The sequence below is a fragment of the Narcine bancroftii genome, chromosome 8 (assembly GCF_036971445.1).
Source record: "Narcine bancroftii isolate sNarBan1 chromosome 8, sNarBan1.hap1, whole genome shotgun sequence".
Taxonomy (NCBI): Eukaryota; Metazoa; Chordata; class Chondrichthyes; order Torpediniformes; family Narcinidae; genus Narcine; species Narcine bancroftii.
In genome coordinates this window covers 142675291-142699552 of record NC_091476.1, presented here as the reverse complement: position 1 = coordinate 142699552, position 24262 = coordinate 142675291, and the positions used below count along the sequence as shown (strand labels likewise).

The window sequence follows — 24262 nt, the reverse complement described above, 5'->3', positions numbered from 1 at the left end:
AATAGTGAGGGCTACCTTAATTCTAATTCTAGTGTGTCTATAGATCCCAAGGAACATTTTATTCTCCCTCAGAGTCATTCATCTTGGTCAGAATGATCCTTTGGTCCAACTTGTCAATGCTGTCCGAATGGCTAACTTGAGCTAGTACCATTTGCCTGGATTTGCTCCGTATCCCTCCAAACCATTTCTACACGGTTGGCGTAGCTATTAGTGCAACGCCTTTACAGCAGGACCAGGGTTTAAATCACACGCTGTCTGTAAGGAGTTTATACGTTCTATCCATGTCTGCGTGGGTTTTTCCTGGGGACTCCGGTTTCCTCCTACCATTCAAAACATACCGTGGATGTAGGTTATTTGGGAATAAAATGGGCAACATGGGCATGTTATCATGTTGTATGTCTAAATTTTTAAAATTAAATTTAAAACATTTAAAGATGTACCTGTACAAGTGTTTATTAATTTTTTTTTTTGCCCTCAAAATCATTGAGATTTCTTTCCACACCCCACACAGCATTTTCAGGTGCTCCCGTCAGGAAAGAGATACTGGAGTAGAAGAGCCAGCACAACCAGCTTCTTCTCACGGGCAGTGAGAATGCTAAACGACCAAAGGAACTGCTCACACTAACAAAACAATATTTATTTATTTTTATAGATAAAATACTTGTCCTGCATATGTATTGTTTGTCTATATGTATTTGGGTTATATCTGGTTGTGAGTATGCATCTTTTGCATTGAGGACGAGAGAACGTTGCTCCGTCAGGTTGTACTTGTCTAATCTGATGACAATAAACGTGATAAATCCATCCATCTTCATGGAAGGTCATCCCATATCCCCTTCTCCCTGTGGGGTGGGGGGGGGGGAAGGTTGCCTCTGGGGGTCCTTTTCAATCTTTCCCATTAAAGTTATGCAATTTAATTTTAGAGTCCCCTGTCCGAGGGGTAAAGACTGATCTTACCTATGCCAAATTTCTCAGGTTACCTCTCAGCCTGAGCTCCAGGGGAAAAAAAACCCTTGCCTTTCCTTCCAGTCCCAGTAACATTGAATCTTATCTGCACTCTTTCAAGCTTCCTTCTCAGTGAAGAACACCATGCTCTCACAAAATGGACCTCAGTAAGACCATGAACCACACCTCGAGCAATGGGCAGGCAGGTCACACGAGACATTGCAGGATCTGCCTCTGACATTAACTGCAGGCTTCACTGATATCATTTCACACAGCAGCTCTTGGGGTGAAGATTTTACTCCTCCTAACACTGGCTTCAAATCTCATGATTTTCAAAGACTAAACCCCGTTTTTTTTAATATAAAAGTTGTGGTGGGAAAGTCAGGATTTTGAGGAAAGTCTTTACAACTTTAGATGAAGCAACTTGAGCAAATTTGCTACAAAATATATCTAACATGTCTACCACAGCGCCAGCAACACGGGTTCGAATCTCACGCTGTTTCTAAGGAGTTTGTTCATTCTCCCTATGTCTACATGTGTTTCCCCAAATGCTCTGGGTTCCTTTCATCCTTCAAAATGCACCAGGGTTGTAGGTCAGTTGGGTGTAATTGGGCATGAAGGGCCTGTTACCATGCTGTATGTCTAAATTGAAACTTAATTTAAATTCACCCAAACTAAGTACAGCAAAATCTGTCATCTGGAATTCAAGCAACCAGCAAAAAAAAATTCCAGAAAATAAATAGGCAAAAAATACAGAAAATTAAAAATGGCGCACATCACCATTAGTTTGTTAATCACGCAACATGCAGTCTCAAGCAACCGGCAAATTCACTTTATGGCATCTATCAATCCCTATAGATGCCAGATACTGGGGTTTTACTGTACAAACTTGATAACACTAGTATTGAGATTTGTCTACACTACAGTCACAGCAGATGGCAATAACTTGCACACTGTAAAGGTTTACTTACTGCACTGCTATGAGCAGCTTCCTCTGGCCCAGAGCTGCTGGAAATGTCCGAGTCACTGCTGGGTGGAGAGGGAGGTCTGAACGTGTAGCCACCATCCTGGTCTAGCTCAGGTCTGATACCACAGCCAAAAACAAAGGAAGCCAAGGAGTGGTAATGGGTGAAGAGCACAACGGCGTGGATAAGCTCTGCAAGGGACCAGCTGTTTTCTCCAGTCTTCAACAGGTTCTGCAAGAAACAATACAGGTTGCATGTCTGGGAAAGTTCTAGTAAATACATAAAGGGGTGAAACATGGAAATCTGCAGAAGCTGTGATTGAAGTAAAAAGAGAAAGTCTCCTGAAAGTCATACCTTGAAGCAGGGCTCAGGCCTAAAATGGCAGTTAAATATCTATGGATACTGAGAAACTGGCTGAGCATTTCTGTGCTTTTAGTACATATTTTAAACCTGTATATTTTACCTCTACGGCCAATTTGCACATAAACCGAGGTTCTAGCAATGATAACCATCTGGTTGGGAAAGGGTGGGAGAGAGATTACCCTGGACATCCTGATCATCTTCTCTGCTTTCCATTAGATGTGAACTGCACGGTTTTCTTCTAAAACAATAACGAATAACAAAGAGCATTCAGTTAATGCTGACGTGAACTTTGGCTTGATAAGCAACATCATTGGAGTTAAGATTTAATATTTCAGCAGAATATTATGGATGGCTTGAATTACAAGGAGAGGTTGGGACATCTCTCACCGGAGTGTAGCAGGTCAAGAGGGGAATGGGAGTTTATAAAATCTGAGATGTGTAGATAAGGAAAAGAGTAATTGGCTATTCTCTTCCCACCCACCCCCCCTCGAGATTATGGTAATTAAACTAGAGGTATTGATTTAAAAGTAAGAAGAAATATTGGGAAGTTGTCCCTTTTCACAAGGTTCCTTTTATCAAGTAACATATTAAAAATGTAACAAGATATACTTTAACTTTTCCCTGGCACAAGGCAAAGAGTCGCCATTAGTATTGTCTGGCACCCTTACAGACAAGGGAAAAAGCAAAAGAGTCCCTTCAGTGTCTGTGTCCATGGATTTACCGCTAGCAGTTTTCTGGGATTGGAACAAGCTGCCAGAGGAAGAAGTAGAAACAGGGTACATGGATAGGATAGGTTTTGAGGGATAGGAACTGATGAAAAAGGGACAAGTTGGACCAAAAGGCCTGTTTCCATGCTTTAGAACTGCACTATTACAAGCCAACCTAGAGTGTGTTATTGGCACGATGAAAGCAATAACATCTTCAAATCCATCAGATAATTGCTCCAAAACCAGTAACCACACATACTAATTACAAACCAGGACTTGATAAATGTCTTCTTTGATAACAAGATGATTCATTGTTGAATATTTTACTAGCAACTTACCTCAATGTGTTCTTTTGTGATCAGCCAAGGTCTGTGAGCCAAGATTTTGTTGATTTCATTGAGGTTCCTCATTTTCTGTGGCACAAAGTTTAACCCATTTAACCACTCCGGATTCCCACCAACGTGGAGGAACTCGTTGACGTGAAGGCTGACGAGGTAGGAGCACTGGTGCCGGGCAGCAGCCTGCAACGAAACAGAGATGAGGTCAAGCTCACAATTGATGCAACGAAAGTCTGGTTTGGCAAACCACTGTGAGCATCAACTCCAACCCTGAAAGATAAAAGGACAACCTCAATGCTGCAGTATTTTACCTTGCGTGTAGCCCCAAATACGCAAACCTGATCAACAGATTTATAAACATGGTAATCAACATATGTGGGGCTAGTGGAGTAGAGATAAATGCAGTCAGCTTAATCAATGGAATGTTACAAGGACAAATCTTGAGTCGGCTAAAATCCTCTTCTTTTCTCAATACTTTACTCTCATAACCCATTAAGATTTAGCATTGAAGTCGCATTTGATTTTCAGGCAGGTTTATGTCTTCACCACTTGTACCAACAGAGGAAAGAACAACCATGTAAAAATCAAGGTGGCAGTTACCATGGTCTTGATTCCCCAATTCAACAAAATAATTTGCCCTTCAGATAAATGAGGAATCAAGCAGCAAGCATCTGTGATTGTGATTCAGAAACAAACACCAAAATTGGATTATGCTCAGCAGTGACGGCAAGGGGCTGCAGACTCCGGGGAAATGCAGATTGGTGCAGGGCACCAGAAATGGGGAGAATTATGCACCACCGCACTCCCCCCCCCCACCCCCGAAGAGAAGCAGTAGCGATTACCCAACAGAATGTGACCGTGGCAGGCCAGCGAGTGGCTCTGCAACAGGACTCACACAGACGAAGGGTTGCTGGTGACTTGCAGTCGGGGGACCCACACGGGCTGTGGGACACTGGTTCGTGGGAACCAGGTATTGGAGCCGGGATTCAAGAGGGCTCTGAGAACGAGAAAGGCCTCGGGCATTGAAGGCTTCTTGATCGTGTTGGAGGTTTGGATCTGGGGCTCGCGCTGCTGAAGGGTCGAACAGGAGTCTGTGCGGCTGCGGGAGCACTGGAGGTGAATCCGTGGACCCTCAGTGACTCCAAAGGAGCTCTCTTTTGCTTCTCTTTCTCCTTCACTAAGGGGCACTGGACAACACTAACAGTGACTGTCTCCCTTACAGTGGCAACAGTTAAAGCATATCATGCATGTTGCATTTTTAAATTTATTATTATGGGACAATATATGTGCATATATTTTAATGCTAGGAGCATTGTAAGGAAGGTAGATGAGCTGAAGTTATGGATTGACACTTGGAAGTATGACGTGGTAGCGATTAGTGAAACATAGTTACAGGAGGGTTGTGACTGGCAGCTAAATATTCCTGGATTTAGTTGCTTAAGGTGTGATAGAACCGAGAGGCGGGGGGGAAGAGGGGGTGGGGTTGCACTACTTGTTAGAGAAAATATTACAGCGGTGCTTAGGTGCGATAGAATAGAACCCTCGTCCAGGGAGGCTATTTGGGTGGAATTGAGGAATGGGAAAGGGGAAGTTACAATTATAGGGGTGTATTATAGACCACCGAATGGGGCACGTGAATTAGAGGAACAAATTAGTAGGGAGATAGCAGATATTCGTTAAAGGGCTGGATGGGTTGGAGTTTGTAAAATGTGTGCAGGATAGCTTTTTACATCAATACGTGGAGGTACCAACTAGAGAGGGAGCTGTGCTGGATTTACTGTTGGGGAATGAGATGGGTCAGGTGACAGAGGTATGTGTGGGGGAGCATTTCAGGTCCAGTGATCATAGTACCATTAGCTTCAAGAAAAAGGATAGGTCTGGGCCCAGAGTTGAGGATTTTGAGTGGGGGGAAAAGCTAGGTTTGAGGAGATGCGAAAGGATTTACAAGGGGTGGATTGGGACAATTTGTTTTCTGGGAAGGATTAATAGAGAAATGGAGTCTCTTAAAGGAGGGATTTTAAGAGTATAAAATCTTTATATACCTGTTAGGTTGAAAGATAAGGTCAAAAGTTTGAGAGAGCCATGATTCTCAAGGAATATTGGAAACTTGGTTCGAAAAAAAGAGGGAGTACTACAATATATATAAAAAACAGAGAAAAAAGATGTTTGGGTACTATATTGAATGTAAAAAGAATCTTAAGAAAGAAATTAGAAAAGCCAAAAGAAGGTATGAGGTGGCTATAGCAAGCAGAGTGAAAACAAATCCAAAGGGTTTCTACAAATGTGTAAATAGCAAAAGGAGACAAAATTGGTCCAATAGAGAATCAGAAAGGACAAATATGTGTGGAACTAAAAGAGATGGGGGAGGTCTTGAACAATTTCTTTTCCTCAGTATTTACTGAGGAGAAGGATATTGAACTGCAGGGTAAAGGAAGCAAAGGGGGTATATATGGAGACTACAGTGATTAAGAAAGAGGTAGTACTGGAGCTTTTGAAACATATAAAGGTGGATATTTCTCCAGGTCCTGACAGGATTTTCCCCAGGTCCTGACAGGATTTTCCCCAGGACCTTGAGAGAAGTTAGTGAGGAAATAGCAGAGGCTCTGGCAGTGATTTTTCAAATGTCATTAGAGATTGGTATAGAGCCGGAGGATTGGCGTGTTGCGCATGTGGTTCCTTTGTTTAAAAGGGTTCGAGGAGCAAGCCTAGCAATTGTTGGCCTGTAAGTTTGACGTCTGTGGTAGGTAAATTGATGGAAAGCATTCTTAGAGATAGTGTATATATATATATATATATATCTTTCTTCTTCTTTGGCTTGGCTTCGCGGACGAAGATTTATGGAGGGGGTAAAAAGTCCACGTCAGCTGCAGGCTCGTTTGTGGCTGACAAGTCCGATGCGGGACAGGCAGACACGATTGCAGCGGTTGCAAGGGAAAATTGGTTGGTTGGGGTTGGGTGTTTGGTTTTTCCTCCTTTGCCTTTTGTTCGTGAGGTGGGCTCTGCGGTCTTCAAAGGAGGTTGCTGCCCGCCAAACTGTGAGGCGCCAAGATGCACGGTTTGAGGCGTTATCAGCCCACTGGCGGTGGTCAATGTGGCAGGCACCAAGAGATTTCTTTAGGCAGTCCTTGTACCTTTTCTTTGGTGCACCTCTGTCACGGTGGCCAGTGGAGAGCTCGTATATATATATATATATACTATATATTTATATATATATATATATATATAAAATGGAGGGATAGGGTCTGATCAGGGACACTCAACACAGATTTGTGCGTGAAAGGTCATGTTTGACCAATCTTGTTGAATTTCTTGAAGAGGTGACTAGGAATGTTGATGAGGGTAGAGCAGTGAATGTTGTCTATATGGAGTTCAGTAAGGCCTTTGATAAGGTTCCGCATGGGAGGTTAATTAGGAAGGCTAAGTCCTTGGGTATTAATTTGGAGATAGTTAAATGGATTGAACAGTGGCTGGAAGGAAGGTGCCAGAGAGTAGTAGTATATAATTGTTTGTCAGGATGGAGGCCAGTGACAGGCAGTGTACCTCAGGGTTCGGTATTGGGACCGTTGCTGTTTGTCATATATATTAATGATCTAGAGGATGGGGCAGTAAATTGGATTAGTAAATATGCAGATGATACTAAAATAGGGGGCATTGTGGATGATGAAGAGGGGGGTTTTCAAAGATTGAAGAGGGATTTAAACTGCTTAGAGGAGTAGGCAGAAAGATGGCAGATGGAATTTAATGCTGATAAGTGTGAGTGGCTTCATTTTGGAAAGAATAATCAAAGCAAGACATATGTGGTAAATGGGAGGGGATTGAAGATACAGACAGATCTAGGAATAACTGTGCATTATTCCCTGAAGGTAGGAGTGCATGTGGATAGGGTGGTGAAGAAGGCCTTTAGTATGCTTGCCTATATAAATCAGTGCATAGAATATAGGAGTTGGGAAGTCATGATGAAATTGTAAAAGGCATTGGTGAGGCCACATTTAGATTACTGTGTGCAGTTCTGGTCCCCAATTTATAGGAAGGATATTAACAAGATAGAGAGAGTGCAGAGAAAATTTACAAAAATGTTGTCTGGGTTTCAGCATCTGGAATACAAGGAAAGATTGAGCAAATTAGGTATTTATACCTTGGAACGGAGAAGGCTGAGAGGGGATTTGATAGAGGTGTTTAAGATAATGAGAGGGATAGATAGAGTTGATGTGGAAAGGCTTTTCCCATTGTGAGTAGGAGAGATGGATACAAGAGGTCATGGGTTGAGAGTTGAAGGGCAAAGGTTTAGGAGTAATATGACGGAGAACTTCTTTACTCAGAGAGTGGTTACTGTGTGGAATGGGCTTCCGGGAAAGGTGGTGGAGGCAGGGTCAATTTTGTCATTTAAGAAAGAGTTGGATAAGTATATGGATGGGAGGGGGTTGGAGGGATATGGACATAGTGCTGGTAAGTGGGATTAGAGGAGGGTACTTGGATCAGTGCGGTCTAGAAGTGTCAAATTAGCCTGTTTCCGTGCTGTATGGTTAATAAAAGGAACCTTGAAAATGGCTTGTTTCCATTTGGAAAGTCTGCTGCCCTTGCCTGGTTTAACCTGCATATAACTTCAGACCTAATAATGCATTTTATCTAGATATACACTACAAACTGTCCAAAAAGAATTAGAAATAAATATTTTCTACATTGTCATTTTGGTGCACCTCCTTAGCACGAATATGCAGAGAATAGAGGGATATGCATTATGTGTCAACAGCAAATTTAGCATCATGTTCAGCATAGATTGAAAGCTAAAGGGCTCACTCCAGTGTGGGTTACTGTCTATTTTGCTGCAAGGAATTGAATTTAGGAGCAGAGAGGTTATGCTACAATACAAGGTACTGATGAGGCCGCATCTGGCGTATTGCGTACAGTTCATGTCTCCTTACTTGAGGAAGGATGTATTGGCTTTGGAGGCTGTGCAGAGGAGTTTCGCCAGGTTGATTCCACAGATGAGGGGGTTAGCCTATGAGGAGAGATTGAGTCGTCTGGGACTGTACTCAGTGGAATTTAAGAATGAGAGGGTATCTTATAGAAATGTATAAAATTATGAAAGCCGTAGATAAAATATAGGTAGCTAAGTTGTTTCCATTGGTTGGGGGTGGGGGGGGGGGGGCTAGAACTAGGGCTCATAGCCTCAAGATTCAGGGTAGTAGAGTTAGGGTAGAGATGAGGAGAAACTGCTTTTCTCAGAGGATGGTCAATCTGTAGAATTCACTCATCATTGAGAAGCAGTGGAGGCTACTGGTAAATATATTGAAGACAAGGTTAGATCGATTTTAACATTGTAGGGGAATTGAGGGATATGGAGAAAAGGCAGGTTGGTGGAGATGAACCTATCATCAGATCAGCCATGATCACATTGAATGGCAGAGCAGGCTCGATGGGCCAGATGGCCGACTCCTGCTCCCATTTCTTTTGTTTTTAAAGGGAATACCAACACCAACTTACCATCAAAGCAATGTAATGTCTATAGTGATATGGTAGAGGGCCATCCATCTGTAGGAGATAGTATTGGGTCTTCCAAAAGCTTTCAAGATACTGTGGATGTAAACCCATCACCATGGTTATATTGTTCACACGACCAGTGGACACAAAAGCTTCAATGTAGAGTTGTCTTTCAGCATCTTCTAGATCTTCCTGTAGAATCTGTAACCAGAGCACATGATGCACACACTTCCCAATCTGGGTCAATGTTTAGCACAGAATTCAAACACAACTCAAAACTCAATTCAGAGTCATGGCAAGAGCAAAGACTGCCATTTTGTGGGAACCGGCTACATCTTGGCACCATCACCAGACCCTCAATTCTCTATGTTCAGACCTTTTTAGTTTTTGCCTTGAATACTCAGTGGCCAAACATAAACAATGTTTACTCACTGGAGTTACTTATCTTTTGTAATTGCATTCCTTCTAAACCTTGAATCCAGAAGGAAAATGCAAGAAACGTTTGGCAGGCAAAATGCAGGAGAAAGTCACCTTTCACCAGATGTCTGCAGCTCATTTCACCAATGCTGCCCCATATCCATGGCATTTTACTTTCACGAAATAGACTGTTGAGGATAACTTAGTCACACTGGTCAGATATTACTGACGCAAACTTCAGGCAGAAAAATTAACTCGAATACAACAGGAAAAGGCTCTCTGGCTCATTAAGTCCATTCTGCCTTTCAACAAGATTTGGCCGTGGATTCAGCTCCACCTACCCACCCTTTTCTCCCATAACCTTCAACTCCTCTGGCCAAAGATTTAAAATTCAATTAACATGAGGCAGCCTCCACTGCTTCCTTGACCAGAGAATTCCACAGATTCACTACTCTCTGGGAAAAGCAGTTTCTCACCTGTCTCAAATCTACTCCCCCAAATCTCAAGACCATGTTCCCAAGTTCTAGTCTCTCCTACCACCACTGGTAACAACTTTCCTTCTTCTATATCCCTTTCACAATTGTGTTCATTTCCAAAAGATCCCCCATCATTCTTGCCACATTAACAGAGAACATTATATGCCTGACTGATTCTACTCAGTTTTTTTTAATCTGAGCTGCTTTCTCTAGAGTCCCACAAATACCAAACTTCCTTCCAATGTATCCAAGCAATAATATTAATGAATCACTTTGCCTATTAATACAGTTGAGGGGATTGAGCTGTGTGCGACCCAGTGGGCTTGCTTCCAGGGGAGGCATGGTTAGCCCAATGCTCCAGCAGTGCCAGCAACCTGGGTTCGAATCCCATAATGTCTGTAAGGAGTTTTTGTGTTCTCATGTCTGCATGGGTTTCCTCCCACTATTCAAAAGCTTACTGGGGTTGTAGGTTATAAGGGTGGAATGGGCTTGTGGGCCGAGGGGACCCGATACCATGCTACATGTCTAAATTTTTTTTTAATTCTTCCGAATTCCAGAGAGTATATTCCAAGACAACTCACTCTCTCAGAGGCCAATCTCATCTCTGGAATCAGCCTGGTGAATCACCTCTCCGCTGCCTCCAAAGCCAGTATATCCTTGCTCGAGGCGATCAGAACTGCACGCAGTACTCCAGGTGTGGCCACACCAGCCCCCTGTAGCTAAAGTCATTAGAACCTCCTCGCTCTTAAATTCAATCCTCCGGCAATGAAGGCCTACATTCCATTTGCTTTCTTCATTATCTGCTGCACCTGCAAACCAAACTTGACCTAGACCAGCCATTCTCAACATTTTATTCTGGCTATGGTCCAACCCCACCCCATGACTCTGCTCAAAGTTTAGGGGCCCCTTTCCCTGTAAAGCAGTCAAGTTTTGGTTTCTTCCGTACTTCTCTCCTACCGACTACATAAAAACGTTGCATGAGCAGCAGAATGGTTGGCGCAGGGGTGGCAATGGTTGGCGTGGTGGTTAGCGAATGCCTTTACTGCGCCAGTGATCTGGACCAGGGTCTGAATCCTACGCCGTAAGGGGTTTGTATGTTCTCCCTGTGTCTGCATGGGTTTCCCCCCGGGACTCCGGTCTCCTCCAACCATTTGAGACCTACCAGGGGTTGAAGGTTAATTGGGTGGCACGGACTCCTGGGCTGAAATGGTGCCTTACCAAGCTGTACATCTAAATTTATAAAGAAAACAAGGCTTTTATTTGAATGTGTTGTGGTCCCGGGGTGGGGAGGGGGTTGTAGGGCCCCCATTGAGAATGGCTGATAGAGAAATGACCAAGGAGCTAGAAGGACTCTGACCATCTCTCTGTAGATTCTACCTGACCTACTGAGTCTCGCCAAGACCAATGCTTACAAATTAACCAAATGCATTCAGTGCTAGCATGTTCCAGAGAGACAGCAGATTTCAATGTTGAAGACTACAGAAATTGCTGAAAGTACTGCGGTCAGGCCCGGACCTGCCCAGTATTTCTGCTTTTATTTCTGAGACAAATAGTTTTGTAGCTTTGACGCAGGAATGTACATTTAACAGACACAGCAGTCGTCGAATTCTTCAGCAGCTGAGCCCAGCAGCCCTGGGTGGGTCGAGGACAGATTTCTCAGCAGGACTGCAGTGTTGGGGAGCTGTTGGATGAAATGTTTAACCAAAACATTTAATTCTCCAGTTTAGAGCTGGTGGAGGGGATAATATTTAGTTTTCCCATTATAGCTCAAATTCTACCCCGAACAGAGCAAGTCTTTAATATTCTATTGCACCAAAATTCTGAAGGTTTGACTTTGCCTCACCAGGGCCCTTTCCCACAACTACGGTAAACACATTGAGCCTACTGGAAAAGCTGTAACCCCTTTAATAAAAATGAATTAAAAAGTAAATTGGCATATTAACAAGAGTAATACGCAGGACAGCACCATTGGCATATAGCAGTTCGTCCAACACTGTTACAGCGCCAGCGACCCACTTTCAAATCCAGCGCTACCTGTAAGGAGCCTGTACATTCTCTGTGTCTGCGAGGATTTCCTCTGGGTGCTCCAGTTTCATCCCACTCGTCAAAATGTACCAGGGGTTATAGGTTAATAGGGTGTAATTGGGCAGCATGGCCTCATGGGCCGGAATGCCTGTTACTGTGCTGTATGTCTAAATTTAATTTAAATTCACCCAAAGTACCGTAAAACCCCCATTATCTGGCAGAATATATCAGAAATAGATAGGTAAAAGACACAAGTTGAAAATTGACACACCTCGCCGTGAGTCCGCCAGACACCACGCAGTCTCAAGCACCCAGAAAAATTACTTATCTGGCATCTACCAATTCTTTAGTGCTGGATATCAGGGGGTTCACTGTACAAATTTGATAAGACTGGCATTGAGAACGGTCTCCACAACAGGCTCAACAGATGGTTATAGGGTCAATTGGCTGTAATTGGCCAACACGGGCTCATGGGCTGGAAGGGCCTGCTACCCTGCAGTATGTCTAAATTTAAATTCAATAGTGTGGAAGATCTGCTGGTCCAGCACCAAGTCCCAAAGGTCCTAGATTATTGGAGTTACACTTGATAATATTTGGGTGCCTTTGCAACAGCTATCATACTTAACACCATGCAAAAGAATTGCAGACTAACATAATTTCTAGTAACGAATTGTTCAACAATTTACATGTTCATTGTCAACAAGAAGTACTGTTTCTTGAAGTCAGAAAACTCTCACTTCAGTGACATGAGTGTGGAGTGGAGACTTGATACAGTATCTGTACTAAAGGCCGAGATTCCATTTGACAACTTATCCCAATTGCTCAATGACGGATGATACCTGAACACTTTCCTGAAGAACAGGGAAATTAGCCCCAGTGTCTGAATTCACAACCCAATAATCACACCGCACAGGGCATAGGATGCCGCCATCAGCCCATCTGCCCAATGCTGACAGCTATCCTATCCCTCGATGCTCCCTGAGACCAACCTGCCTACCAACTCCCCAAATTCTCCCATCTCCCTCGGGAAAATTTACAACAGACTATTAACGAACACACAGAACGTGACCACACAAAGCAGATACTTCAGTCCTTCTAGTCTGAGCCGAACCATCCTTTGGCCTAGTCCCACTGACCTGCACCCAGTCCATAATACTCCATAGCCTTCCCATCCATGAACCAATCCAAATTCTTCTTAAATGTTAAAATAGAGCCCACATTCACCACTTTAGCTGGCAGCTCGTTCCACGCTCCCATCACTCTTTGTGTAAACTCATCTCCTTTCACCCTTGACCCATGGCTTCTGGTTTGAATGTCACCTACCCTCAGTGAAAAGAGCCTACCTATCTTTACTGTCTAGACCCCTCAATTTTAAATATCTGTATCAAATATCCCCTCATTCTTCTATGCTCCAGGGAATAAAGTCCTAACCTGTTTTACCATTTCTTATAACTCACTTAGAACGCTTCCACCAGCGTTGTCTCCGCTCCATCCTCAACTTTCATTGGAGCGCTTTCATCCCTAACGTCGAAGTACTCGAGATGGCAGAGGTCGACAGCATCGAGACCACGCTGCTGAAGATCCAGCTGCGCTGGGTGGGTCACGTCTCCAGAATGGAGGACCATCGCCTTCCCAAGATCGTGTTATATGGCGAGCTCTCCACTGGCCACCGTGACAGAGGTGCACCAAAGAAAAGGTACAAGGACTGCCTAAAGAAATCTCTTGGTGCCTGCCACATTGACCACCGCCAGTGGGCTGATATCGCCTCAAACCGTGCATCTTGGCCCCTCACAGTTTGGCAGGCAGCAACCTCCTTTGAAGAAGACCGCAGAGCCCACCTCACTGACAAAAGGCAAAGGAGGAAAAACCCAACACCCAACCCCAACCAACCAATTTTCCCCTGCAACCGCTGCAACCGTGTCTGCCTGTCCCGCATCGGACTTGTCAGCCACCAACGAGCCTGCAGCTGACGTGGACATTTACCCCCTCCATAAATCTTCGTCCGCGAAGCCAATCCAAAGAAAAGAACTCACTTGGGCAACATCCTAGTAAATCTTCTCTGCACTCTTTCAATCTTATTGATATCTTTCTTTTAGTTAGGTGACCAAAATTGCACACAATTCTCCAAATTTGACCACGCACTTCTTAAAATGTCTTTCCCGTAACATCCCAACTCTTATACTCGATTCTTTGATTTACGAGATCTGTGGGATGTGGGAAGAAATCAAGAGCATTGAAGAACCCATGAGTCACTTTGTGGGTGCTTCCTTTGCACAAAATGACTGTGTTCCTACATTGCAAGAGCAACTATTTTCCAGAAGAATGACAAAGTGCAAAATGCTTTGGATCATGTGATGGATGTGAGTGTAGAAGTGCAAGTCTTTCACATTCCAAGGCAAATTATACTTCTGCATTTTATAAATTACATAGTTCTAAATTTAAAATTCCAGATTTCTGCGTGGATTGGTGCATACTCTGGATAGTTTCACTGATCATGGCAGACTGTGACAAAGAGGAAAAAAAAAACAATTTCCAAGAGACAAATATTCCCACCAAGTCTGTGGTTCATTAAACTGGCCTCTGCTCAGCAAGAGGTGCTGGGAAAGCCACTCCAAGGCATTCTTCTAGTACCATTTGCATCCTTTTCAGAATACCCAGAGTGCTTTCAAGCCAAAACAATGTCACTGATGCAACCTCAGAAGCTCGGCCGCAGGGAACGCCCACAAACACCGGGGTGAACGAGTCAGATGGCCGGCCGCCCATTTGTGAATGTCCAAACAGGCCTCTCATGAGAGGACTCGGAGGGACTCTCTGCAATGACCCTTGATCCTCTCATAAGTCCCTGCCACTCACAGGGATGTGGATGCACCTACAGAAAACAAAATGCAACCAATGCCCTTTCAACCATCACTGCTGGCCAACATTTCCCCAGCGACCCCACTGGACCAGCCATTCTTAACGTTTTTTCCAGCTATGGCCTTTTCCAGCAGTCTACCCAAAGTTTATGGGCTCCCTTCCCTTTGAATCAGTCAAGTCTGGGCTGCTTCCGCGCTCCTCTTCTACTGACGATGCAAGGTGAAAAGAAAACCAGGCTTTTATTTAAATATGCTGTGGTCCCTGGGGAAGCCATAGGACCCCCATGCTGTGGTCCCTGGGGAGGCGTAGGACCCCTCTTGAGATTGGCTGCCTTACACACACAAACTCAGTCACCCAGAGAAGCAGGGCAAGTTACAACATCCCTTTAAATCATACAAGTTGATGCCCTTAGCAGGAGATGGCCACAACTCATTGTGTACCTTTTAAAGTTACAGTGCTCAGGTTCCCAACAGCTTCCCAGCTCAGAACCAGAACATGTCACAAAATTGGTGTTTTGCAGCAGTGTTACAGTGGAAATTATTGCCACAAATTACATTACAAAAATAAATATTTTATATATAAATTTTGTGGACCAATTTTTTAGGGTACAATTGAGGGAATCGATTATTACACACAAGCCACTTTTGACTGTGCTAAGTACCTGCATCCTTCAAAGCATTGGGAGTTCCGATAGCCAGGACGGGACCAGGTGGCAAGTCTGCGGACGGGGCGTTGGGAACTCAGATGAACGGACAGACAGGGCCAAGGTGAGAGTATGTGGTCGGGGCATTGGGTCAACTTTTACTCGAGTATACACAGTAGTGCAAGAAAATAGGATAAAATGAGGCAGTATCTGCGGTTCATTGTCCATTCAGAAATCTGATAGCAGAGGGGAAGAAGCTGTCCTTGTGCTGCTGGGTGTTCATCTGGGTGTCCTTGAGGATAGAGGCTGTTTTCTTAAGACACCACCTCGTGTAGATGTCCTCGATGGAGTGAAGACTGATGCCCGTGATGTCGTTGGCTGAAGTTATGCATAACTGAATGGAACTGATAAAGGATTCCAGGTAATAGACAGCTACTTTATTCAATGCAAGTTGTAATGCCCAATTTTCATGAGGCAGCTTTGGCAAGAGAAACCAAACAGGTACTCAGCTGATGCAAACACACAATTCTAGAGAAACTCAGGTCAAACAGTGTCCTTTATTTAGCAAAGGTAAAAATACATAACCGACGTTTCAGGCTTGAGCCCTTTGTTAAGGTATGTAAAAATGTTGGCAGGTGTCCAAGCAAAAGAGTAAGGGAGGAGGTGTGGTCACAAAGGCAGGAGGTGATAGGTGTAAGGGAGGTGGGGGGATAGCAGCGATTAAGGGGAGAGATGGCTGGGTGGAGGGAAGGGAACTGGAAAGGGGAAGGGAAGTTATTGCATCTGCTTGGAAAATGTCCAGATGGAAAATCAGATGTTGTTTCTCCAGTTTGCGGGTGGTCTTGGTGGGATAGTAATAAGGCCACAAAAAGACATCAGAGTATGGGAGCGTGACACAGAACTGAAATAGTTTTTGCCTACAGATTTTCATGTTTTACTTAGCTGATGCAACTCAAAACCATGATTAGATCACTTGTTTACCTCTTTCTACCATCCAGCACATTGACTGCAAGATCTTATGATCTAGTCAGTAATAAATTCAAAGAGAACAAAAAGCCTTTGTCAGTGGTTGAACATTTTACAGGAATGACCCAGAAAGAACCAGGAAATACTGGAGGTTGAAGTCAAAAGGTCTGATTAGATAGAATTTGAATAGCAGCCACAAAATCAGTATTGGGTCTCAGTGGAACAATGCCACCTCCACAGCTATGCACAGATTCTGTCTGGTTCCTCTCGGATTGTTGGAAAGCCCCGATCTCACTAGAAAGCGCTTCCCACACCTGAAGCATTCCTGTGCAGGTTTTTCCCCCTCGCACACTCCTTGTATCATCTGCCCAAAAATTTAAAGCACCTGAATTTAATTCAACATTTAATTTTAATTTAACTTAGACGTATAGCACGATAACAAGCCCTTTTGGTCCACGAGCTAGTGCCACCCAATGACACTCAATTAACCTCCGACCCCCAGGACATTTTGAAGCGGGGAGGAATCTGGTACCTGGAGGAAACCCACGTAGACACGGGGAGAACGTACAAACTCCTTCCAGACAGCGTCGGATTCAAACCTGGAGTTGCTGGCGCTGTAACAGCGTTGTGCTAACAGCACTGCCCTAGGCACTAGAAACAAAAGCAAGTGCAACTTGCACACCTCCACTACCTCACTCCTCAACTATTAAGGTTTCAAGATTTTAATGAAAATTTTGGAAATTGATGGGAAGCAATTTTTTGCCGATTCTCACACATATTGAAACATTTGATTGAAGCCTCTTAAAATTTGGAATTCTGAGTAGAGGGGAGTGTTCCTTTTCAATGCCATAAACTAATTCAGCTCCCCATCATCTCATAGAAAGATCCACACAATAAACCCTTTTTAATGGACCAATGCAGTTTAAAAACCTTCAAATGTTACAGTGCTTTGAACCCATGCTGCCAAGCTAATTTAGAAATGAGTAGTGCTAATTCTGCCTGGTAGAAGTCTTGCAGAACCTGCCTGGAGTACAATAGTTAAGTACACTATGGATTCAGAGTGAGGTCTCACTCCAATCACCATCGATACAAGCTTTAGTTATACAAATCTGGCAAAACCAAGAAAAAGAAGTATTGTAAACTCAGTTAATCTGGACTACAGGCAACTCTAGAACAACTGAATGACAACCCCTAACCCTCAAAGAGCTGAACAAGCCTCTGTAGATAACATACAGATTGTTGAGTGCAGAGCCAAAGGTAATGATCAAGGGAGGAGTCCACATCAGCATTAGAGATTAGATTAGTGTGTGGCAAGTGAGCAAAATGCAAAACTTGTTGGAAAATCAGAAATAAATAGTGCTAAAAATACTCAGGTTAGACACCACCCAAGAGCTGAGAGGTTGCTGTATGCCCAAGTACAGTGTACAAGTGCACTGTTCTTGAACCTGGAGATGCTGGACTTCATGCTTCTATCTTTTCTTCTTTGGCTTGGCTTCGTGGACGAAGATTTATGGAGGGGTAATGTCCACGTCAGCTGCAGGCTCGTTTGTGGCTGACAAGTCCGATGTGGGACAGGCAGACACGGTTGCAGCGGTTGCAAGGGAAAATTGGTTGGTTGGTGTTGGGTTTTTCCTCCTTTGTCTTTTGTCAGTGAGGTGGGCTCTGTGGTCTTCTTCCAAGGAGGTTGCTGCCCGCCAAACTGTGAGGTGCCAAGATGCACGGTTGGAGGCGAGATCAGCCCATTGGCGGTGATCAATGTGGCACCAAGAGATTTCTTTAGGCAGTCCTTGTACCTCTTCTTTGGTGCACCTCTGTCTCGGTGGCCAGTGGAGAGCTCGCCATAGAACACGATCTTGGGAAGGCGATGGTCCTCCATTCTGGAGACGTGACCTACCCAGCGCAGTTGGGTCTTCAACAGCGTGTATTCGATGCCGTCGGCCTCTGCCATCTCAAGTACTTCGATGCTGGAGATGAAGTCGCTCCAATGAATGTTGAGGATGGAACTTGTCATGCTTCTATACCTTGTGCCTAAAGGTAGCAGCGAGAAGCGGTTGTGACAGAGAGATAGGGATTTTGCTAACTATTTTTCAGTATTTTCTGTCATTAACATGGGAATAGGAGAAGTCAAACAAATGAGATGCACAGCTCTCGAGGCAACAAGATAGTCCCATACTGGTTTGGCTAACTTCCTTCTATGATACAATTTCTGTGTAATAGAGGCAGAAATCTTGAGGAACCCTTTGAAATAAAGGAATACAGTTAAAGGTTGTTCGATCCTCTTTGCTACTTGAGGCTCAGCTGTCTTTTTCTTACTCAGGGGAAGTAAAGATCAATAGCAATGTCCCTTGCTGTCCATTCTAAATTGCCCTCAATCAACCCCAGCCCATATACTTGCCATCAGGTAAGTATGCCAGATTTCCTTTCTGAACCAGAAAGATAAAACAAACGTTCATGTATACTTCCTCACCGCCAAGGCAGGATGCGAGCTTGTCTCTACAGGAATGATCCAAACCAGTGCCAGCTTGCAATGAGTTTTATCACTTAATGTAACTTTTTGGTTCTTTAGAATCAATGTGAAAATAATTAAAATTTGTTCACTGATCGCTGCAGGAACCAGTACAGAACTACCCTCAATGGAATCGCAAGAGTTGGATTAAACTTGATTCACTTACCTCTTTGGCTGGAACGAACGAACTTGGACCCTGACCAATTGGGCGAGGTATTTTGACTTTTCGATCCTAACAACAAAATAAAATCGATTAAAGTTTGCCTATAAATGAAATATTTAAATCCAGTTGTTCTGGATTAGAGAAGCGTCAGAACCAGAAAGTTGACAGATTCAGCAGAGCCTCAGGCCAATTTGTATCCATGGGTAAATGGATGATACAAACACAGACAACTCATCATTGCCAATAACTATTGGCATTCATATTCAACTTTAGTGACTATCCATTATAAAATCCACTCGGAGGCTAAGTGGGCTCTTCGATGCGTTCAAGGAATTCATGAATTCCAGATGTTTTAAAAGGGTTTATTAATTAACACAAAAGGACTTGTAACATCCATGCTAACGTTCTTAAACTTGGTAACAGTAAATGTCTAACATCAAAATGACCAGTCTCTTCAGTAGCGTAATGTTTAATCTCCTCGGTAACGGTCAACAGAAAATATCAGTCTCACCCACCATCTATCCCGCCACTGCAGTCAATGCAGGCGCTCCAACTGCGCGCACCCCCTGTGTGTGTTAACCCCCCCCAGTCCATAGCACATACGCACTGGATGAAAGCAAATGCTCGCAGCCTCAAGACTCTGGAACACCACCGACACCCACAGCCAAACCAACAATGGTAAACAACAAGCCTTTAGCTCTTACACTAGTCTCAAGCAAACATTGCATTGCATTTCTGAACCAGGCGACTCGAAGTCTGACTTCTCCTGGAATGGCAAGAGATTGCTCATCAGTTCGCGTCGCATGTCTCTGCAGATTTGCACGTCGGCTTTCCTGCTTATTACATCATTCAGGGTGATACGTCATTCGCTTGGAAAGCCAATTCCGACTTGCCTTTGCATTCTTACAGAATTGCAAAAATATGTAGCTTTGTCTGAATCAGCCTTACACATTTAAGGAAGGGCATGGACGGAAATTGCCATTTTTTTTTAATGTAGTCAGGAGAGAAATACAGTCGAAACCAACTAAACAGCTGCTTTACAGGGAAGGGGACCCGTAATCCTCAGGGGACCATGGCCAAAAAAAAAAGAGAATGACTGGAAATGAAATGGGGCTGAACTTTAAAAATTCAGTCAGTGAGTGACCGATGAGGTCACACTATTAAAGCTTTTTGGGAATTTTTTTTAAGCCTTGCTGGATTTTCAGCAGAAACAAGAATATTGGAGTATCTGCTCATTGTTCGATTTAGATTTGTCAAAGCACATACACGACATCACGTACAACCCGGAGATTCTTTTTCCTGCGGGCAATGTGGAATTATCACTTACTGGTATTGCAAAAAATATAACGGCAAACAGCATATACATATAGACAAATAAAGAAATGTAAACCAATAAAAATGGAAACCATCTGTGTAATAGAGATCATTTTTAAAAAAAATCAATAAAGTGCACAAGGGTCCTTAAATGAGTCCCTGATTGAGTTTGTGGTGGAGGAGTCTGACGGTGGAGGGGGAGCAGCTGTCCCTGAACCTGGTGGGGTGAGTCTTGTGGCTCCTATACCTCTTTCATGATGGCAGCAGCGAGAACAGAGTGTGTGCCGGGTGGTGTGGATCCTTGATGATTGCTGCTGCTCTCTGACGGCAGTGTTCTCAATAGTGGGGAGGGGTTTGCCTGTAGATGTATGATGTAGATTGTACAATGTAGATGAAAAATGCCTCATTACTGATAGAGATCAATCCGTGCTGAAATACAGCCCTGCATCCTGCAAGAGAATTGCATTTCTATAGCACTTCAAACCTCTTTCAGGCCATCAAATTGTTCTAGGTAATGACCAAATTTAGAGTAGAACCACTGGTAGTTAGTGGAGACAGCAAGATCCCACAAACAGCCGTGTAATAACTACCAAATCTTTTCAGACATGTTGAAAAATTAATTTTGCTTAAAAGCATTAGTGCCATCTTGTAAATTTGAACGCAATGACAAGTCTGCAATATACCCACATGCAGCCAATATATGCAGGACAATGGTAACAATCAAATTACCACAATAACTGCAAAACTTGTGAAGTTAAGCTCTGAATTAGGAGGAGTTAATGCATAGTTTCATTATGCAAGATTTGAGCTGAGAAAACACAGCTCTTCTGATGTGACAGAATCCATCGGGTATAGTTCTTGAGACCAGATTTTAAACACACAATAGTGAACAGGAGGAACTCAAATGGGTCAGGCAGCATCCCTGGGTAGAAATTGTCATTTAACATTTTAAGTCAGGACCCTTTGAATCTTGAATGAGGGCCCCAACCCAAAACATTGACGACAATTTCTACCCAGGGATGTTGCCTGATCCACAGTTCCTCCAGCAGCTCATTGCTTGCTCAAGATGCCAGTGTCTGCAGTTCTTGAGTAGAGAGAGTGGAGAATACCAAGTTTCTTGGAATTCACTTAACAAGTGGGCACTCAACATCTCACATGTTGGAAATGTGCAACAATGACTGCACTTCCAGAGAACACTGAGGCAGGCAAGGCTACCAACTACCATTAAGTCAGCCATTAGGAGCTCTATTGAAACCATCCTACCTATTGGATTTAAGATTAGCCTCAATGGCTAAGATTAAAAAGATTGGGAACTTGATCTTAATATAACTTTTTCAGATGAGGACTGGCATTCCACTCTTAGTTTGATCAATGAATCTTCATTTTGTGCAAGGCACTGTTTATTTAAGGTGATATATAGAATGCAGGTCTTAACTTAAAGTATCCTGTTTCTATGAGGATGTTGATCCATTTTGTGAAACATGTAACATTTTTGAAGCCTCACTGATTCATATGTGGTAGGAATGTTGTAAATTACGAAGTTATTGGCAGATTATTTTAAACTCTTTTTAAGATTTTAAGATTTTTAAGATTAGATTCTTTCCCTTTAACTGCTTGGTTTTTCACATGAACCAGATACATTTTTAAATTGGCATCTGAAGAGAAAATTTTAGCTATTAGTAGTTGATAGTCAGACGGGAGTTTTAATGAAATGGAAAGATGAATTCCCACCAATCCACGCCCAGAAGCTACACGATGTAATGTCATATTTAAGCTTAAAGAAAATTAAGTATAGTATTAAAGATAAAAAGTTTCAGTTTGACAAGATATGTGACCCATCTATTGAACATTATTATAATTGCCGGTTTTAGAGGATTTGGGTGCTCTAGGGCTGTTCCATCCATCTTCTAGAGGTCATGACCTGATCCATCTTTCTATTTTTCTTGTAACCTTGATTGGAGGTTGGGGGTGGATTAGTTTTAGGATATTTTTCTTTTAGATAAGTGGATTTGTTGGTTTAATTATAAATATCCTGTATAATACTTTTTTTAAAAAAAAAGATATTAAGATATAATGTGATTTGTTGTAATAGTAATTTATTGATTTATATGTACAATTGCTTTAACAGATAATCACAATTAACATTAAGGGATGAAATACATATTATTTTATCTTGCTTTTTAATATTTGGTAAACTCTAAAAATATTTTATAAAGAAAGAGAGAGCTTCCTGGCCGGCAGCATCACAGTGGAGTACGGTTGCTGCAGAGAAATTTGTTTGGGGGGGGGGGGGAATAAATTCACAGGATGATCAGAGTGGCAGAGAGCATCACTGGAGTCGGCCTTCCCTCCATCGACATGATCTACCGGGATTGTTGTCTGAAGGGCGTGCGCATAATCATTGAGGAACTCCTTCCACCCTGCACATAGCGTCTTTCAGCTGCTCTCATCAGGGAGGAGATACAGGAGGATCAGAGCCAGCACCACCAACCTGAGCAACAGTTTCTTTCCACAGGCAGTGAGAATGCTGAATGACCAAAGGAACTGCTCACGTTAATCATCTGAGACTCTCATATTAATGAAAAAATTATTTATTTATACAGGGGAAATACTTGTCTTGCATATGCATTGTTTGACAATATGTGTGTTATGTCCGGTCGCATTCCTTCGTGTTTGCTGTTTACCGAGAATGCTGTTTCATCAGATTATACTTGTACTGTCAAATTATAATAAACTTGACCTTTTTTCTTTATACTACAAGTTAAAAATAACGAAAACCTCTTCCCCTCGTCAGAATGGACACAGGGAGGGGAGTTTAGCCAATAGTATCTGCCATTCAGATTTAGAAACCGAATGGAAACACCAAGACAAGCAGAATCTGTGGAAAGAAAATGGGTAAATGGGTTAGTTTCAGGGTTGAGAGACATTGTCACTAGTATTACTGGTAGACATCAGCTCTGCAACACATCTTACAGGAGCCATAACACCCTGGTAAAGTTACTGAGCACGAGATTGTAGTTCAGCATGTAGAAACTGGATTCTGATCTGGAAACAAGTAAGAACTTGGAGTTTAAGCAGCTTGTGAGTTTAAATGCAAGTAATAGATTATAATAAAGAGGAATTGTAATGAAACTCCCAGAAGCTTTTGACTCATTGATGCCACTCAGAAAATTTCCTGTGCTGATCAAAACTGGTCAAAACAACTACAGAACAACAACATGGTTAAATCTCAGCCTTGATGGAGCTGAACTCTATTCAGATGATGCACGACCTAAGACAGGCAATGTTTTCCCAGCAACTCTCAATTCTGGTAAATGAACAGAATGAAAGAGTCCAGTGTCGATACACATTGGAGGCAGTCGGAAGGAATGTACATTAAACTAGGACTGAATAGATGTCATCGTTGTCAACTTTCAGCAAGCATCAAGATGGGTCACTTCGAACCACAGTCTCTGAAGCAGAAGATGATGAGCTCAGTCTCTACAGCCATGATCGAAGCCAATTTCTGTAAACTTATTGCTCTGTGTTAAAAGGGATCTCATCTGTCCTTTCTGGTGGGCTCCTTAGTTTATGAGGAGAGTGGACTGTGCTCCTATATCCTCTCATTTTATCACACCTCAAAGCTCGTTTCTGTTCGATTGCAGGAAACTACTGCCAATTTATGCACAGCAAATGCTAAACCCAGCAATATGACAAACACCTGACAAACTAGTCTTGATGTAAAAACAAGATGCTGGAGAAGCTCAGCAGGTCAAACTATGTCCTTTAAGAAGCAAAGATTAAAATATATAATGAACGTTTTGGCCTTCATCGGGTATGAGAGAATGCCGGCAGGCGTCTGAACAAAAATGTAGGGGGGAAGGAGGGTGGCAAATGCAGGAGATGAAAGATGGAGAAAGGAGAGAGGGAACAACAGCAATGAGGGGGAGGAGAGATGACTGGGTGAGTAAGGGGGGGTAAGGGAGGGAAGAACTGGAAAGACATTAAAGGGGAGGGGGGAAAAGGCAAGCAAGTTTAACAGAAAGCAGAGAAGTCGATGTTAATTCCATCTGGCCATTCAGAAAATAAGGCATTGTTCATCCAATCTGTGGGTGATC

General features: G+C 43.0%; 1 protein-coding gene across 6 annotated transcripts in view; it reads right to left on the bottom strand.

Annotated features, from left to right (window-relative positions):
- Positions 1-24262, bottom strand: part of LOC138741290 (sestrin-1-like) — a 96863-nt gene that overhangs the window by 15208 nt on the left and 57393 nt on the right. For 4 of the 6 annotated variants that reach the window (XM_069895123.1, XM_069895124.1, XM_069895122.1 and 1 more), the window contains 4 exons: positions 18855-18920; positions 8803-9000; positions 3319-3501; positions 1917-2141 (listed from right to left, as the gene is read on the bottom strand). In XM_069895123.1, the coding sequence (XP_069751224.1) occupies positions 1917-2141; positions 3319-3501; positions 8803-9000; positions 18855-18920 (672 nt within the window). Of the gene's footprint in view, positions 1-1916; positions 2142-3318; positions 3502-8802; positions 9001-18854; positions 18921-19555; positions 19663-24262 lie in introns of those variants that run through there. The other 2 variants (XM_069895128.1, XM_069895125.1) reach the window with 2 other exon arrangements.